At 32.6% G+C, this 19,558-nt stretch overlaps 2 protein-coding genes across 2 annotated transcripts in view; one reads left to right on the plus strand and one right to left on the minus strand.

Annotated features, from left to right (window-relative positions):
* Positions 1-2,086: 2,086 nt before the first annotated feature.
* LOC145335115 (uncharacterized) lies at positions 2,087-4,907 on the minus strand. Its single transcript, XM_080180842.1, has 2 exons — positions 4,257-4,907; positions 2,087-2,709 (listed from the first exon to the last, which is right to left on the minus strand). The coding sequence occupies exons 1-2, from the start codon at positions 4,402-4,404 to the stop codon at positions 2,225-2,227; spliced, it is 633 nt and encodes a 210-aa protein (XP_080036968.1). The 5' UTR covers positions 4,405-4,907; the 3' UTR covers positions 2,087-2,224.
* Positions 4,908-11,076: 6,169 nt separating this feature from the next.
* LOC145303840 (uncharacterized) overlaps positions 11,077-19,558 on the plus strand; it is a 41,919-nt gene continuing 33,437 nt past the window's right edge. The window contains exon 1 of the mRNA XM_080145478.1: positions 11,077-11,427. Coding sequence (XP_080001604.1) covers positions 11,411-11,427 — 17 coding nt within the window. The 5' untranslated portion in view covers positions 11,077-11,410. The remainder of the gene's footprint in view (positions 11,428-19,558) is intronic.

Here is a 19,558-nt window from a genome sequence, read left to right on the forward strand (position 1 = left end):
CTACTTTAAAAAACACGCCCCTTAAGAGGCGTTGTTGCGAAAGGGACTCTACCCATTTTTTGTTATTTCAAAACAAATATAGATGTGGGTAGAACCTCCAAATCAGCCCCTAGAGGCTAAAGGTGATTCCACTAACTTATCTGTAGTTCTAAATGTTCTTATAACATAGAAGCAGTAATAATAAAAACGCTGTGCCTTTTTAAACATGATGATTGTTGTTTAATTTTATTTTATTTTTGACACAAATTAGTGGTTTTTCATCTTTCATCGGTCCACTTATCACCATTATGACCACTTATATATTAAAACAAGGATGAAAACATCCATAAGTAGCGAAGCACAAAAAATGGACCAACTGACAAAGTGTGTTATAGAGCATATGTTCACTTTTGATAACAATGAAAAAAGTAGAGAAAACTCAAAAAAAATCACGAAACCTTAAAAAATAACGTTTACATCTTTGAAGCATAAACGACTTACAGACGGACAAAACCGTGTATAGATTATATGCGCATATGTCACAGGAATCTTCAATAGCAGCCGAGAAAATCATATTTTCCCCATAAAGTTACGGACTGACTGACAGACAAAGTGAATTATAGAGTAGCTTTGCTTCTAAAAAACAATTTCCCAGCTGTTTTCTTTGTTCCTTTTTTGTTTCACTTTATGTGGATATAAATTAAACACTTTTTATTAAAAGCGAAGCTTATTTACATTTATCGTCGGCCCATACGCATGTACGTATGTAATCTATATTGTATGATGATTCCTGTAAGTGGTAGGTTCAACTTAAAAATCGTATATTATGATTTTAAATTAAAAGAAAACATTTTTGTTATGTAGAGTGACCATCCAATTCCCTTAATATTGGAATTAGAACGATAAGGTATAATGTTATAAGCGAATCTTTATAATTGAGTTTAAAAATGTATTGATGTTGTTATCCTTGTTTTTTTATTCTAAATAGCGGCTATGCCCCTAGTATCTAGGAGCTCTGAATTTAAGAGGGCTAGAAAAATAGCTTTAAACCATCATAAGGCTTAAATCTAAAAATGAATTAGCCTAAAACCATCACGGGACCTATGTGAACGGTAGTTATTGAGATCCTAAGCTTCAGACAAATTACCTTACTACTTTAAATGATAGGATACAGTAGTGATAAAAAAACCGTCGCAACAAGACTCAATAAAAGGAGGTACCTTTTTTCTTCCCATTTGAAACTACACGTAAAATTTCCGTAATGGCAATTTCTTTTATTAAATGATGCTTTACAATACGTTTGATGGGAAATAGCTTGCAAAGGACAGTCCTTCTTATAAGTTTTATTGCTTTCTCAAAAAGTCCCTTTTGAGCATTGATTACCCCCCACCCTCTCCCTTATTTTTTTTTCAAGTAACAAAAAATTAGGATGGGGGGGGGGGTACTGATAAACAGAGAGAGAGGTGACGTTGCATAATAATGTTTTCTTATTTGTTAGTCTGACAACTTTGGAGACTTCAGTGAATTTTGATTTGTTATTTTATTAAGTTGAGTGTTCAAACGTTTCAACCAAAAATTTAATCTACAAAAGGGTTAATTTTGTGTATCATCGTAACTTGGGATATAAATAAGGTCATTAAAGCAAATTGTTGGTTGTCTGTTGTGTTATAAATTATTATATATCCTGTAATAGAGGATATGCCAATGGCCGATAAATTGTTTTACATTCCCAATGATGATACACAAAATACCCCTTCTGTTGATTTAAATGAGTCATTGAAACGTTTGAATACTCAACTTCATATATCAACCAATCAAAAATCACAATAAAGTCCCCAAAGTTGTTAAGCCAACGAATAAGAAAACGGTATCATAAAGGAGTGTCCATTTAAAAAGTCCCTTTAACAAGGCGTATAATAACCAAATATCATGGTCTGTAATCTTTCAATAATTTAGTCATCTTAAAAGATCATAAACATAGAGATACATAAATTGGATAGAAATTGTATTTCATTTGCTCATAGCGGGGATCTAAAGGGATAAGACAATGTCCGAAAAATTTTTATTTTTATTATGTATTTTATTGATAATTCACAACAAAGAAAAATTAAATAATAATATAAAAATATACAAGGTTTCATACAGTGAAAATATGATTTTTTTTTTTGAGTTTAAAAGAGGAGTTCGTGGATAGTCCCCTTTGAATAAATTTTAAAATTACAGTTTTAAAATTACAGTTTAATTTTTAGTCAAAAGACATGTCTAGTGATGCCAATGCTGCAGCTAGGTCTTCTTTGCTTAGTTCCATATCGGAGGTTTCATCGTCCGAAAGCAGCGAAGGATCGGGGAAAGTTGACGGGTGGTGTATATGTGATGCTTGAGATGTTGAAAGTGATGAGTCATCTATATTGACGGTACTGGTTGAGGTGCCTGATGTCAAGGTCCGTGTTTGATTACTGGGTGATGATGTGCTGCCTGGTGTTGGGATCATAGTTGAGCAGAATGAGGGGGTGTGATACAGGGTTGGTTTTTTTAAGGCTGTAACCCAGCTGTAGAAAGATTCTGATTCCTTCCTGTTGATGACAGGTAGAGAGGTGACCCGCTTGATGCTGATGGTCTTGAGATAGGAGGATAGGGTATTCGTGGCTGCTACTGTGGGGTGGACCAGGTCATGGGTGAATGGAACAGGAAGGGTGCGGCCAAAAATTGCAGTTGGGGGGATAAATTCAACTTTCTCTATCTTTAACAGGGGATGAAAAGCCATAAATTTATTTAAATAAAGAATATATTCCCCCGTGGAATCGAAAGGGAAGGAGGGGGTAATAAGGTGGTGAGGGGTTGAACAACAGTTGCGAGAAAAACGAGGCAAAGGACCAAACAGCTTTATTTTACCTTTAAAACCTAACTGTATATCTGAGATAAGATTGCAAGTTTCAGCAATAAGACTATTAATTTGTTTGTCCGTTAAAAATTTTGGGTTTTCCAAATGGTAAACACCATCTTTCTTGAAATGGTTACTTTTGCTAAAAATATGATTTCCCAAAAAGAGTAAAACTAAAGTGTCATTTGAATTGGACGATATTGGTAATTTAATCCCCTTAATATTGTTAAAAAAATCTCCACCTTTACATAAATCAATGACGTCAAAACCCGAGTTAGTTGCAGAATCCTTAATTTTTTCAACACAGTTTTTCAGAATTGAGGTGCCCAAAAGAACAAGTTTTGTTTTAGTTATGGGAGGGGTATTTGTACTACCGGAGAAACCACCCAAGAGGGCGTCAGAGCTTGGGATAGTGAGGGGGGAGGAAGGGGGAGATACGCAACGCAATTGGTTAAAAAGTAAAGGAAGAAAAGTAGATTCTATCAAAGTATTTGGTTTGGTAGAGCCTAAGAAAACTTCACTATCACATTGGATTGTGATTGTTTTGTTATTCTTGATAAAGGAGATGGGGGGGACAGGCAAGATTTTTTTGTCCATACCTAATTCCCTGCAAGCAATTGAGAAAGGTTTCCACATTGAAAATTTGTTTTCCACACCACCCATAAAATCGCCTAAAAATTTTGCTTTTATTACAGACAAAAATTGCTGAATAGTGATGAGGGCGTGCTCAGGGAATCCGTGGGGGTAGGGGGTGACAAACGGGACAACCTCCCATCCCATTTCTGCTTTAACCCACTCAGAAAATTCACCCAATTTAGATAAATATTCAGTGGCCCCAACATTAATTAGATAAGAAAGAATGGATACCAGGGCAACCCCTCCCTCATTTTTACCCAACCCGTTTTTTTTCTGTGCTCTTAAGGACTCTTTAAGAGTTTCAAAAGTAGGGTTACTTATTCTAATAGTAGGGACACACTCTTTTTGACTTCCAACTATTGGGGGGATAAATTGGTCACCTAAAAGAAACACGTTTTGTTTGGCTATTGAATGATTACCATTAAGAAGATTACAAGCAGTACAGTTATTTCCAAAAAAAGAACAAGACAATGAGAAACTTTGAAGGTTGTCAAAGAAGGGAAACTTTTTTGTTGAGGGGAGAGAAATAGCAGTTTTTGATGAACGGGGATCTGAAGACAGGATAGGGGAGCAGGGAGGGGCTGACCTGGAGTTGCAGACAAAAAGTTCCCCACCTTCCTCCTTTATACAAATGCTCTGTACGCCCCAGAACTCAGGTTTGACGGCATTGTTATTTACCTTACTTTTTTTACTATGATCCAAAACTAAAGGGCTGCTTGATCTCTTTAAACCTCTATTTAAAGGGAAGGGACTTTTAAACCTTTGAGAGGGAGAGTTGATAGGGAAGGGAGGCCTGTAGCGAGGGTTGCTGTGGGATGGCATGGGGTGCGCAGGACCATACGAGTGAGCTTGTCTGTAGGTGTTAACTGGTCTGTAGGGGTGTCCCTGGAATCCTCTACTCGCACCATTTCCTAAAAAAAAAGAGGAGATGAAAGGATAATGCATTTAACTGAACATTTTCTGTAAAAGGGTGTGGGTAAGGCATTTTTACTCCTCTGGAAAACCTGTAAAAGAAAATATTGTTAAACTTCTAGAAGAAAAACCAATAGTTCTGACACCTGAATGTAAAAGGGTTATTGACAAGTGCTTAATAGTTTTTGTATCCATATTTTAGGTAGAGTTCCATTTTTGCCAGCATTTCAAATATTTTGGAAATTTTAGAAAGGTTTCCCTGTATAGATCAGTAAAATTGGATAGGTTGTTAAAAAGGGGAGTGATTTTATTTTTCCTGCATTCAAAAAGAAAATAAGAAACTAAGATTATTTCGGTATTTAATACCAGTTTTTTAAAAAAGGGTAAATTTGTAAGAGCTCCAAGCAAACAAAGGGATGAATCCCATGCAATTAATCGATTTTGAAGAAAACTATTAAAATATGTTTCCATAATTCTAACATTTGTAGGACAAAAAAGAAAAAAATGACGCGATGTTTCTCTTGGGGCTGGTAAAGTATTTGATAAAATACATTGAATACAAGAGGGATCAATATTTGTAGTACTAAATTTTGATAGGTTGGCGTTAAAATTAAGTTGATTGTTTATTATTTTAAAAGCAAAGTCTTTTATACTCATCGGGAGAAAAGATGTTCCCCACATAGGGTAAAAAAATTTTTCTCTATCAATATCTATTGGTAGTTCAGCCCACAAATATCTGGATTTCATAGGTTTACATTTCTGAATGTTATGAGAGGATAGAATAGAATATAACCTATAATCTTTTGCTCTGTTTTTGGGGTTAGCAAGGAATGTTAATATAGAATTGGATGGAAGATTAATTTTATTTCTGCCTTTTTTGATGGCCGCTCTAAGTGTATACTTTAACCTAATAAATTCATTTGGGGTGATAAAGACAGAGTTTGTTAGACAAAAGTCATCATAGTTATAAAGATTTCCATTTGGCTCAAAAAAGTCAGCAATTACAAGACTTTGAATATTGTTTTGAGAACGCCTCCAAGTGTTAGGGTTGAAGAAAGAGTTATTTATTTGTGCATTATTACCATCTAGAAAGAAAAAGTTGTCGACTATTTGAGCATTTAGAATGTTGCCTTGGTAAAGCCAATAATATTGACAGAATCTAATGAAAGCTTTGATCAGATTATAAAGTATAGGATTAGTAGGTTTATTAACTATATTAATTTGAGTAGAAAAGGAGACAAGAGGATTTGCTAAAAAGGATTTAAGTTCCAAGCCCCAACTATCAGTGGACTTCAGGCCTTTGATGTAGACATTTACTTTTAAACTTGATATGAATTCATAAGGATCTGCTAATCCAAGCCCACCTTTATCAATTTCTAAAAAAATCCTATCTTTAGCAATTTTACCTCCCTGTTTTAAAAAGTTAATGACACATATTTTAAATTCATTAATGAAATTTTCTGGTGGTTCAAAAATTGCTCCTAAGAATGAAAGCTGCGAATAGAAGAACGTTTTGATAATATTTATACGACCAGGTATGCTTAGGTTGAAAATGTTTCAGAAATTCCTAATCCGACAGATTTTAAGAAGAGTATTTTCCCACAGATTATTAATATTTGCTAGAGACTTATGGAGTTTTAGACCTAAGATGCAGAATTCATCTGTTAAAGTGAAATTAAGTTCATTAACTTTTCGTAAGAAGTCTAAGCTTGGTAAACCCCCAGTAATGACAATAGTAGTTTTATTGTTGTTTATTCTAAGGTTAGAGAGTTTGCCAAAGTTCTTTAATATATTATAACATTCTTGAAGGACATTAGGTTTTGGAGACATAAAATTTTGCATATCATCAGCGAAAGCATTCACTACTGGGACTTTATGTGTGTTCCTGTCGAAGCGATATGGAATTTCACGAGGTATTTTAACAACAGTTGATTTACAAAGTTTGATAATCAAAGGATTTACAGCAACTTTAAAGAAGTTTGGAGAGGGAAGATCACCTTGAATGACTCCTATTACGGTATCAAAATTTGGTGTTATACCAAATTCTGTCCAAATACATGCCTTACGGTTTTTTAAAGTTGAAGAGACTAGACTACAGAATTTTGGTCCAAAGTTTGAAAATTTGAGTATTGATTCTATATATGAATGAGAAATTGAATCAAACGCTTTACTAAAGTCTATGATTAAAGACGCTAGAGGGGAGTGGGTAGCATTTGATTTAGATATCATTTCAAAGATATTAATAAGACACTCATGTAAAAGGTGTTCTTTAGAATAAGCCTTTTGAGAGGGATGAATAATTTTATCTATAACTGATTTCAGTCTTAAGTTGATAACACCACTGTAAAGTTTATATGTACTAGTTTGAATACCAATAGGTCTCCAATTACCAATTTTAGTAAAATCTTTGTCCCCCCCTTTTTCAATTAATTTTATTTTGCTGATATTCATCAGTCCTTTTAATTTAGATTTATCAAACATAGAATTAAAAGCAAGAACAGTAATATCTTTTAAAAGTTCCCAAAAAACAACAAGAGCTTTCATAGGAATACCATCAAGACCAACAGAACTATTAAGATTTGCGTTTTTTAGGACTTCCTCTACTTCAGCAATATCAATTGGAAGTTCCAATCTATCCCTATCATCAGCATTAAGTTTATAAGAGTTTAACGAGGGGTCATTAATATCGCAACCTAAAAAATCAGATATAGAAATTTCTGAGAAGGCAGGTGTACTAAATTGTTTTTTAAAGTGGTCAGAAATAAACTTTTTCTTATCGGTATCATACTTTATCTCATTACCATCATAGTCCCTAATATTTGAAAGCGAATGATAATTTTTTTCATTTTTTAAAAGTTCAGAAAATTTTTTTGTCGGTTTTTCGCAATTTAGGATAGAGAAGTATCTACTATCTTCAATATATCTTAGATTTTCTTGATGCTCCATGTGTAACAACTTTTCTTCAACTATTTTAAAGCAATGGGTAAAAAATTTGTTGCTATTGCGCAATACTGCAAGTTCATTTGATAGTAAGAGTTTTTCCTTTCTTAAATTTTTCAGATAATTTGCTTGAAAAGAGATAGTGGTATTTTTAATAGTATTAAGTAAACTTTCAAGGATAGCATCATATTCATAAAGGGAATCATATCTTAGAAAGTATGTTATAGGTGGAAAGTTATTACACATGTTAATAAATTGGTGCTGATAGTCATTAATCCATTCAGTAATGAGTAAGTCGTTAGGATGAATTTTAATATAAGCTTCAAGACATTGCAAGGTTCTGGATAAGGACTGTATAATTTCTAATTGACGTTCAAGGTTATTTCTATCAGGAATATTAAAATGAGAGACAAAAAAATGCAAAACTTCAAACTTGACAGTGTCATAAAGAAACTTTATTTTTAATAGTGACGGATCAATAGATTTAGAGTTTGTAGTGTTTTTTTTCTTTCCAACTACCATAATAGGTTTGTGATCAAAAAATTTAGAAGATCTATCGTAGTACTGAACATTTGCTATAAGAGGACTGAATTCATTACTGACTAGACAGTGATCTATTCTGCTTCTATTTACAGCCAAATTGTTGAAAGGAATATAACTGAACATTCTAGAGTTGGGGTATAAAATTCTAAATTTGTCGACACAAAAATCTTCATTTAACCATTGTACTAAGTAATTTGTATGAATAGGGTTTGGAATATTTACCATATTTAGAACTTCATAATTACTTAAAATATTGTTTAAATTTATGGGTAAATTACAGGTCAATGCGTTGAGATCACCCATAATGCAAAATTTTTTAATACCTATTTGATTAATTTTAAGCTTAACAAACTACTTACTGGGATTTATTTTATAACATAAAATTGACAATTCATATTTTAAAAATGCTGTAATTTAGTAAAAATTTATTTATAAAATTATTTTAAATTCTTGTTAATGAGCTTCTATCTAGGTTCAAAGTATAAAAATAAAAAGTAACTATCTAACTTTTAATAATTTAAATCACATCATGCTATTTACCTATCTCTTCCTCTCTGACATAAAAGGCAAAACATTATTATTACTACTGGCCTTGATAATTGTAAAGGACATTTTTTAAAGGCTGTTGACACTCACAAATACCTCAATGGCAATTCGTCATATCCTTACACTAAAGTAACAGGATGTTTGTTTGTGTGTGTGTCTGTGTGTACCAAAGGATAACGCTAACCTATGAACCGATCGGGTTCTCCTTAACAGGGTAGATTCTCATGGTTCCCGGGAAGGTTTATAACTATTTTGGGGTAGGGTACCACCACCCTCCCAAGAGAAATGACAAAAAAATCGAAATTTTTTCAAATAGAGGAGACTTCAACGTAAAATAAAGAGGTATCGTACTAAAGAATTATCGTATAGAGACTTTAACAAACAAAAACATTTAAAGTGCCACGAGATGCCTCTAGGGGCGTAGCCGCTAGTATACTTATAATTAAAGTTACAGGATGTCTATTTGTCTGTTTGTCTGTGTGTTTGTGTGTCTGTTTGCGCTAAAGGATCTCGCTAACCGCTAAACTGATATGGTTCTACTTTACATGGTAGCTTCGCATAGGTCCCGGGAAGGTTTATAACTATTTTTAAGAAATGGTACCATCACCCTCCAAAGACAAATCGCCCCTTAAAAAAAGAACCCCCAACTGCTGCTTTGTCAGGCACCTACTTAACATTTATAATTTTATTCAGTGCCTTTCCTCAAAGTGTCCAGTGATTTCTAACCCCCAGAGATCTAAAAGAATAAGACAATTGCCGATAAATTGATGTACATTCTCTTTAATTATACACAAAATTACCCCTTCTGTAGATTAAATTTAGTGGTTGATACGTTTTAACACTCAACTTAATAATCCAACCAATCAAAAGTCCCCAAAGTTGTTAAGCCAACGAATAAGAAAACGTTGTTATAAAAGGAGTTTTTCCCTGTGTATAAAACCCTGCGTTTTGCCCTAACCCTGCAGGACCAATACCTGCGGGGCTACTCAGTACCGAATATAACCTAACCTTAATCAATTTAGACATATCACTAACCATAGAGGCTTGAACGTAGCCAACCTGTCTAAAAGTGTATCAAATCGTCAATTATTACGAAATCTTCTAAATTTTTAATCATCCATCATTTAATTACATTGTAAAGTACTAAAAATTTCTTATCAGATTTTAAAAGAAATTTTTCATAGGAATTATAAAACGAATTGTACAAATATAAGTGCTTAAATCCATTATATAAAAGTAACCGGATGTTTGTTTTTGTCTGTCCGTAGCGAAATATCTCGCTAAACGCAGTTGGTACTTATTCAATTATACCTAACTTTTACAGGAATCATCATACCAAGTCTAAAATCGATAAGAAAATTGAAACTACCGATAATAGCTATCTGCTACGAACGGACCCACCCTAACTATATAAAAGGTTCGCTTTTCAGAATTAAAGCCTATCATATAACATATGTTTTAAATTAGGGGGTTATATGTTTATGGGCCATTTATTTCAATATTTTTAGAGTCTAGATTTTTTGGGGGCAGCTTCTTTATAATTATGCTCCTTAAATACAAGGACGTCCAGGCTTTTTCATTTAAAATAAAAAAAAATTTAAAAAAGAAATTTTTTGGGGAAAATCATATAAGCAAGGACGTCCAAGCTTGTTTTTTTTTGGGGGGGGGGGTTAAAAATTAAAATTTCAAAATTTTTTGGGGGGTAATCATCCCTTTACCCCCATCCCCCTTGGACATCCTTGCTTACATCACTACCTCAGATTGATTTCATTGCATGATAGAATCATCTGATCAAAATGAAACATAGGTTTGAGTTTAAGCTGTGTAATTTCCCACGTAGGAAAGGATTGGGGCATAAAAATAGCCTCAAACCATATCAAGGCCTTGTTTTGTTTATAAAGTGGCCTTTTTACGGGACCTATGCAGAGCTTCACTAAAATGGTTAGGGAGATTTTAACGGACAGACAACAGCACTTCTTCTTTATACTATTGAATTTATCTAAAGTTACACATATTACATATTAATTTCGTTATTTTCATTAAGGGGGGTGGGAAGATTGTTGTGACCCAAGACGTGCACATTGAAGAGACAACGGGATTTTTATTACAATAGTACCCAAAGTTTTATAATAAATTCTTATTATTCGTTTGATAAAAAACTTTGGGGACTTAAGTGAATTTTGATTGATTGGTTTATTAAGTTGAGTGTTCAAACGTTTCAACCACTAATTTCAACCTACAGAAGGGGTAATTGTATACCATTATTGGGGATGTACATCAATTTATCGGCCATTGTCTTATCCCTGTAGATACCCGGTACAGACCTTTTGTTTATACTTATAGAGTAGCTTTGCTGTAGGGAATTGTCAAATTTAGCAAAGTTTCATTATGATCAGATAATTCTTTCATGTCCCTTTCATCACGACCATGTAACGTGAACTAATTGAAGGAAAGCTTTGCTTTTAAAAATATTGATTAATTTTCTTGTTCGCCGGCCAAACGAACGTACATTTGATATAGAATAGCTGCGTGCGCTACTAAAAATTAGCCAAAAATCCGTGAACGTCGCGTTTTGTGCACACGCAAAAAAAATTTCTGTGCGTATAACGAGCGTAATATTTTCTTCATCTCTCAGTTTCTTTTCGTGCTTTGAAGCAGCAAGACGCGCGAGTTATTATCTAACGTGCTCGCAAACGCACACATGAAGCTTAAAAGTGTCATATGCGCTGGAAAAATTTGACCATTCCCGCACAACACAAACGTACAAAGTGATTTAAAAGACAGATGGTCGGTAGTGCTATTACGTGTACACACACACACACACACACACACACACGCACACAACAGTTGTGTGTAGTTAATTGTTAATGAAATAATCAAGGATTTTGTTTGGTGATTTATAATTAACAAATTTTAGTGAATTTATTTGATTTATAAATATTTTTGAGCACTTTTTTAAAGAAAAGAATAAAAATGAAGATATTTTTAACGTAAGTAACTTTAAAGATTTTTTAAAATTTATAATTGAAATTTATTTGTAATTTTATTAAAATATAGGAGCTCTGTATTTGTAGGGTAAGGGAAATCAGATAAATAGCTTAAAACCATTTCATGACTTAAAATAGAGATCTCAATCTGTTCAGAAGTCTGATTTCTTAAGCTAGACACAAAACAACAACACCTTATTACTTTATAGAATGGGATCAGCGTATACGTCACCATAAGCCTCTAGGGGCACGTAAAATGTTTTCTTTGTCAAAAAATATTTTTTTTTTGCCGCTAGATGCGGTTAATTATGTTTTTTTGCGATTAATCTTGGGAGGGTGGTGGTACTCTCCCCCAAATTAGCTATAAACCTTTCCAGGACTTGTGGGAAGCTACACTGCAAAGGAGAACCATATCGGTTCAACGGTTGGCGAGATCTTTCGGTACAGACAGACAGACAAACAGGGAGAGATGCAGTTACTTTATTATAAGGATATTTAAAACTATTAGATAAGTATAACCTTAAGAATTGCATTATAAAAGGCCCAGGGCTTTTTTATGTCTATGTTTTAAGTATTACGAGGATTAATTGCCTCTTTAGTCTACTAGCGGCTACGCCCCTATAGGAATTTAAAGACAGAGGAAAATCGAATCTCCAATTTTAAAATGAAAAGAAATATAAATTTGATGAGAGGTCATTGACGTACTCTCTCCAAAATAGTTATAAACCTTCCCTTGGCCTACAAAAAGGTTCACTGTAAATGAAAAACGTTTCGGTACAGCGGTTAGTGAGATCCTTAGCTACAAACATAGACAAAAGAGAGACATATGGACATTCTGTTACTTTTATATAAGGATTGGAAGTGGGAAAGGGTATTACAAAAATCATATCGGCCAAGACTGTTATATGAGTTTCAATTGTAATAGTTATTTATCTATATTACACTAGAGTTGACTCGATATAATTATCTCCCTATTGGCTAGTTTTCTATATGCATATCTATTTCTCAATAAATCTATTTTCCTCACCCGGCATTACTATCTAAAAGAAAGTAAATATTTAATAATTTAAATGATTTTTAAAAGATTTTTTTAAATTATATTTTTTTCTTTACATTACCATCACCAAAGGGTTAATGATGATGATTACAATTTTAGTTTAATATTTGAACACACAAAATATCGCCACAATCGAATTCTTTTAAAACATACATTTCTTAAATTTATCATATTATAAATTTAAATTTTCTTTTTTATGATAAGAAATTAAATACATCAATATAAGGTAAATAGCAACATGAAATGAAAAAAATGAATTTATTTTTAATAAAGTAAAATAATGGGTCTTATCGTTCTGGGCAATGAGAGTTTATTATGGATTATTGGAGCACTATGAGTTTTAATCATATATTCCTTGGAAAACTTGAGCTCGTTTATAGACATTTATTTCCTATATAGATCTGACATGGATCTTGAAGCAATTAAGCAGGCTGTTTTGTACATGTTAAAAATTGGAAGATTTCATTAAATAAAAGTAATCGCAAATATACTTAGTAAATAAGACAGCTTTGCGACAAACTATTTTGGAGGAGAATACCACAACCCTCCCAAGAAAATCACCTCAACGAAAAAATGCCTATTTCAAACATTTGATGACATTTCTTAAGTTGCTTATTACTTTTAAGTTAGTTTTAATTTAAGTTTATATCTTGTTATTGTTGCGCTACGTATGGAAATAATATTCCTTGTTTTAATCAAAATTTTAAAATGACATATCATATCCTTCCTTCTTTTAATGATCTTTGTATGTATATTTAAAAGTAACAGGATGTTGGTCTTTCTGTCTGTGTGTACCGATAAATCTACCCTAATTCAGAGAGAGGGGACAATTGGCTATTTATTACACTAGTCCCCAAAATGTTTTGATAACATTTTCTTAATCGTTGGCTTAACAACTTTGGGGACTTTAGTGAATTTTGATTGGGTGAATCATTAACTTTTTCAACCGTTTTGACACTTTAATCTACAGAAGGGGTAATTTTGTGTATCATCATTTGGGACGTTCATCAATTTATCGGCCAATGTCTTATCCAATTAGATGCCCGAGCCTAATTAAACCTTTTTAATAATTAAGTGAAAGTGTAATTTCCTACGTAGATAGTATTTAAAAGCTATTAAAAAATGATCTAAATTGCAACCCATTAAATATTAAACAAGTATGACAACGTTCATCAAAGCGAAGCTTTAAAATCAGACTTATTTTTTAAATATGATGTACTATTGCTTAAATACAGGATACTGTTTAGGGACATGCTAACATTTTTAGGATTTTATGAAAGCGACGCTTCTCTTATAATGCTGTACCTTGTTGTCCTAGGAATCAAATGTATAATAAGATGATTTATAACAAAACCACCCCCGACAAAAAAAACTTTAATTTAATTGATATGTAAATTTTTCGCCGAAGTATACGATGTTTCTATACTCTTTGTCTATATCTATTGGAAAGTGTTCCTTATATATAATGTTTTTCGAACACTGAAACCAGGGTTCGGCTACCGCGTGTAAGCCTCATTGATTTCGTCATTTACTATGCGGCTGATCCGCGTCTACGATCCCTAGTTAAAACACCTATCCCACTTAGTGATAATGAAAAAAAAATACTTCTTTTTTAGATTAAAATCAATGGTTGAAAAGTTTGAATATTTGAAACTATCTAATCAACGAATATGAGATAACGTGATGTCAAAACCAGTACAGTTTACAGTCTATTGTCCCCTCCCTCCATAAATATCAACATATTTTTCTATTAATCATTCGTATTATAAACTATTTTCTCGTATTCATTCGAATCCGGTGGATAGGAACCGGTTCTCATCAATACGAAAAAACTATGTCTAGCATCGTATTATATCCAGCTTTCTACGAATATAAAAATGTACAATCAAAAGATTAAAACTAGTTTTTTTAGCCGGTGCCTTTGGCACCTCGGGTCTAAAAAAAACTAGTTTTAATCTCATAATTGTACATTCTATATCCGCTTAAAGCCGTTTATAATACGATGCGAGAAATAACTATTCTTTAGTTAGAAAAATGAAAACAAGGATGACAACATCCATAAGTAGCGAAGCTAAAAAATTATGGATGGATATCCGGAAAAAATGAGCTATAGAGCAGTTTTATAAAGTATTCAATCCCTGAAAATTTCAGCCGTCTATCTTGAACAGGAGTTGAGAAAATCATGAAAACTGAAAAATGTAGGAATCGATCTAGCACCCCAACCAATTGACGAATCTTAATGTTAACATAATCAATCTCTGAAAATTTCAGCTCTCTATCTTTTATAGGAACCGAGAAAATTTCCCCTTTCTGTCTCTGAGAGACGGACAGCCATTTCGAATTATAAAGTACCTTCGCTACTAAAAAAAATAAAACTATTTTTATTAATGTTTCAAAATTGACTGTAATACGATGTTATACATTATTTTTAGTTTGGACGAGAACCGGTTCTAATCCAGCGGATTTTTATCGGTTTTGAAGCCATACTCGTAAAGTTTTTTTTTAAGAAAGGAATGATTAAAAAGAAATGATTGAGAGGTTACTTTTAATATGAGAAAATTTAAATTTCTAGTAATATCTGCCTTATGGTTTAGTACTTGTAACAATTATAATATTCCAATGGCTACTACATTTAAACTTTACTTTTTATTTATCGGAACCTTTACAATATGTACCTTGTTGAGCACTGAAAGACCTCTCCATATTTTTAAAATAAATTGAAAATAATTACTTTGGTTAGGTTGGGTTATATTGGGTACTTGGTAGCCCAGCAGGGTTAAGGCTTCCCGAAGGTTTGTTAGTTATAGGGAAAAATACATGAAAATCCTATGTCTGTTTATTTATTAATTTTCAGAGAGAGAGGGGACAATGGGCTGTTTATTACACTAGTCTCCAAAGATTTATAATAACGTTTTCTTATTAGTTGGCTTGGCAACTTTGGGGACTTTAATAGAATTTTGTTTGATTGATTCATTTAGTTGAATGTCCAAACGTGTCAACCCCCAATTAAAATCTAAAGACGGGGTAATTTTGTGTATTTATATTTGGGGTTTACAACAATCCATTATCTTTTCCCTTTCGATCCCTCATTTTAGTTAGATATTTGTTAATTCTAGGTATAGCCATAAAAATTTGAATACTTAAGCAATGTGAATAATACAATGACTACAAAAATGCAATAATTTATTTCATTTAATTGATTTGATTCAAATTAATTAAAAGAGAGTTTTCAGTCGGTTGGTTAGTTTTGTTATTTTCATTTTAGAATATCATTCATGTATAATTTGATTTCCGGGGATCTTAAGGCCTAAGGGATAAGACAAAAGATGATAAATTAATGTACACTCCCAATTTCCATAAACAAAAGAAACAAAAGTTCTGCAGGTTAAAATTATTTGTAGATTAGCTTGGAAACTAACTTGATATAAGTACCCATAGTTTTATCCCAATCTATGCGGGATAGAGATACTTTAGGTTCCAGTATAATGTGCGATCGAATGTCTCATCCCCCTAACATTTCTCTTTATATTTAAATATTTCTTTCCCAATCAATGAAAATAGCCTAAAAACTTTCCTGAAAATTATAAGAAATTTTGATGAAACAGCGTAAAGTGCCCCTCAAATAAATGACGTCATACAATAAAATGACCAATGCGTGGCCATTATAAATTTTACCATCGGTCAATTACAATGTATACTGGCTTATCATTGGCCATTTTATTTTATGACCTAATTTTTTGCAGGCACTTTAAGCTGTTTCACTTTTGATACAGAATTTTCAGAGATTTTAAAGACAGAAACTTTAAAATGAAGTACTATAACTGCCCTTGACCATAATTTGTTACACATTATACAACATGCAATAAATCATAAGAAATCGGAACTTTTTTTATTTTATTCAATATCATAAAAATGCATATTTCTACTTACTGATGAGGAAACTGAAAAAAAAATAAAAATTCTGTGTCAATTTGTCAATGTCATAAAAACTCATGGATTGGGGAAAGGTATATTACACTCAAAAAGATTTTATCTTCAATAATTTCCCGTCTATTAAAAACCATAATGGCGGTTCGAGCACCAAATCCCCTCCCCCCTTTTTTGGAAAAAAAATTAAAACATATAGGTTTGTCTATTTATAACTGTAGGTTTGGCTGCTCCAAATCCCCTCCCCCCTTTTTTGGAAAAAAAATTAAGAATATAGGTTTGTCTATTTATAACTGTAGGTTTGGCTGTTGGGTTAGGTTATATTGGGAACTGGGTAGCCCCACAAGGTTAGGAGTCGGACAACGCAGGTAGCGGCCCTGCATACTAATAGCCCCCCGCAGGAGTTAGGCATAAGAAATACCACTCATCCTCTTTTATTTTTGATTTTATTAATATCTCATTCAACTAACCACTTTAAGCTTTTAGTCCTTGGAAATTTCATAAAACCTTTACAAAGTAGGTATTTATTCCTTCAAATGACATAAATTTTAGGGGAAAAATACGTTTATTGCTGTTTCCCTTAATCCTGAATATTTGTCAAGACATCTAGAGAGAGAGGGGGCATATAACTCAGGGATTTTAAGGGATAAGATAATGGACAAGAAAGTAATGTATGTCCCCAGTGAGAAAAAAACAATAATAATGTTTCAGTAGATCATTGATTAACAAGGATGACAACATCCCTAAAAGCGAAGCACTGAAACGGTAGGACAAACGGACATGAACACTTATCTAGTGTCAGAACTGAATAATCAGAATATAAATGTATAAGAGTCGAAGCAAAATTGTAAGTAAATTTGTTGAAAAACTGCTTTATACAGGATAATGTTTATGGACATACTTACATATTTAGGACTTGATTATAGAGTTGCTTTGTTTATAACATTATACTTTGTTGTCCCAGGAATCAATTCACCAAAAATCAGCTCAATCGGATGATTAGATCACATAAAAATTTGTTGTTAAAAAAGTAAAAAAAATCAACATGTTAAATATGGACGTACGGAAATTTTGGTAATGATTATTGAGTTGCTACGCTTTCTAAATCGTACCTAACAACTAAAGGAATCACCGTGCAAAATTTTAAATCGATAAAACAATTCTAACATGCCTAAATTAAGGAAAAAAGCTATCCGTTACGGACGGACGGACGGACCGAACTTAATTATAGAAAAGCTTCGCTTTTAAAAAGTTAGGACATAACTAGTTTGAATTATCTCACCAAGATTTAATAAAAGTTTTTAAGCTAACAAAAGAGATAAATGTTTTAAAAACTTTGGGTACCAGTATAATCTAAAGTCCAATGTCCCCTTTCTCCCTGCATATAACTGTGTAGATAGACAGATAGATAGTTGGCAAAATCTTTGAAAAATTGTCAATGTTGCAAAATAATTTGCATATAAAAATTAGGGAAATTTGTGCGACACTTAAGTTTTTTTCAATGCAAATTCTAGTGAAGAAACATTATTCAAGAGCGGCTTTTAAATGACAAAATAAACAAGAACGAGAACGTTCCAAGCATAAAGATGCTAGTTAAAAGTCTACCCAGGTAGGGAGGAGACATTGGACTCTAAATTATAATGGTACCAAAAGTTTTATATTCACATATACTCATTTCTTATCTAAAACTGTTGTACCACTATTGAAAAGGAAATCCGCCCTATAATTTGAATTGTCTGTCCGTCTTAAAGAAACCGTGAATTTCTCTGCTTCTATTGAAGAGGTGTAGGGCTATACTCATTTTGGAAGATTTCCTATACCAATGAGCACTAAGATATATAAGTTGGAAAGAATTTCAATATTAGAGGGAGATTTGAAATCTGCATCAAATTTTAAGGATTTTTAAAAATAAAATTCGTTTTTTCTATAATTCTTTATCTAAAAGCGGAAATACAATTTAAGTTAATTAATTTTGACATCTGTGATTGGTGGATTGAAAATTATCTGCGCTCTGATTGGAGAAGCTTAAGTGTCGCACATCATTCAACCAATTAGAGCGCAGGTAGTTTCCAATCCACTTATCCTATTGGTCAAAATTTATGAACTTAATTTGTATTTCCGCTTTTAGATAAAGAATTATACAAAAAACGAATTTTATAAAAAATCCTTTCAGATCTCCCTCTAACATTAAAATTCCTTCTAACTTATATATCCTAATGAGCACCCAGTATATAATTTTCTTGGTCTATCGGTAATGCTTCAAGACCATAGATAATAGATATTATTCTATACAAAAAAGATTTTCCTGGTTTTACTATGTACATCTTTATTTTATACAACCCTCAACATCTGCTCTTTAAAACAGTTTATACGTTGGTCCACCCTTAACTTTTTGTGCTTCACTATTTATAGATGTTGTCATCCTTGTTTTTAGTAAAATAATTATTTTTATATGTTTTTAGGTAAGTTTTAATAATTACAGAAATGAAGTTTTGTTATTTACAACATAAACATACAATAAAACAGTTTATTTGTTAGACATCTTGTGTTATTCTGATCCATCAGTTGGTGGTAAGGTCAAATATAGAACTATTTAGATTTAACATTTAAGTATGAACCATATAACATTTACAGCTCTATAAATATCAGGGATCTAAAGGGATAAGACAATAGCCGATAAATTTATATACATCTCCAAAATTACCCATTCTATAGATTACAATTTGTGGTTGCAACGTTTGGACACTCAACAAAATAAAACGACCAATCAAAACTAACAAAAGTCCCCAAAGTTGTTAACCCAACTAATAATATACGTTATCATAAAACTTTGGGGACTAGTGTAATAAACACACCAATGTCCCGTCCCCTCCCTCCCTGATTTGCAAATGGCAAGTTGGTAAGGTGAGTAACCAAGAAGCAATTTAAAGGTACTTGGCATGACTTTGGAATTCATTACTTTTTGGTTGAGCATTTTATCCAAGATTCATTCAATTTCTTGGAGTATTTTGTAGCTGTGTCCTAGGAAAATTTGGATAGATGTCACAGCTTCTGGCCTACTTATTCTATTGATGTCATAGTAGAGGGAAAGAGAAAGGGAATTTTGAAAAATTGGGTATAAGGTATTTCCTGGCATCAATAGAATAGGTA

This window comes from Acartia tonsa, chromosome 13 (genome assembly GCF_053477335.1).
Source record: "Acartia tonsa isolate MP-2025a chromosome 13, ASM5347733v1, whole genome shotgun sequence".
NCBI classification, from domain to species: domain Eukaryota; kingdom Metazoa; phylum Arthropoda; class Copepoda; order Calanoida; family Acartiidae; genus Acartia; species Acartia tonsa.

Excerpts from the sequence above, each read along its gene's own strand:
- LOC145335115 (XM_080180842.1), bottom strand. The coding sequence starts at position 4,404 with ATGGTGCGAGTAGAGGATTCCAGGGACACCCCTACAGACCAGTTAACA. Across the intron at positions 2,710-4,256 it reads ATCAACTCTCCCTCTCAAAG|TTGAATTTATCCCCCCAACT; the intron begins GTTTAAAAGTCC and ends AGATAGAGAAAG.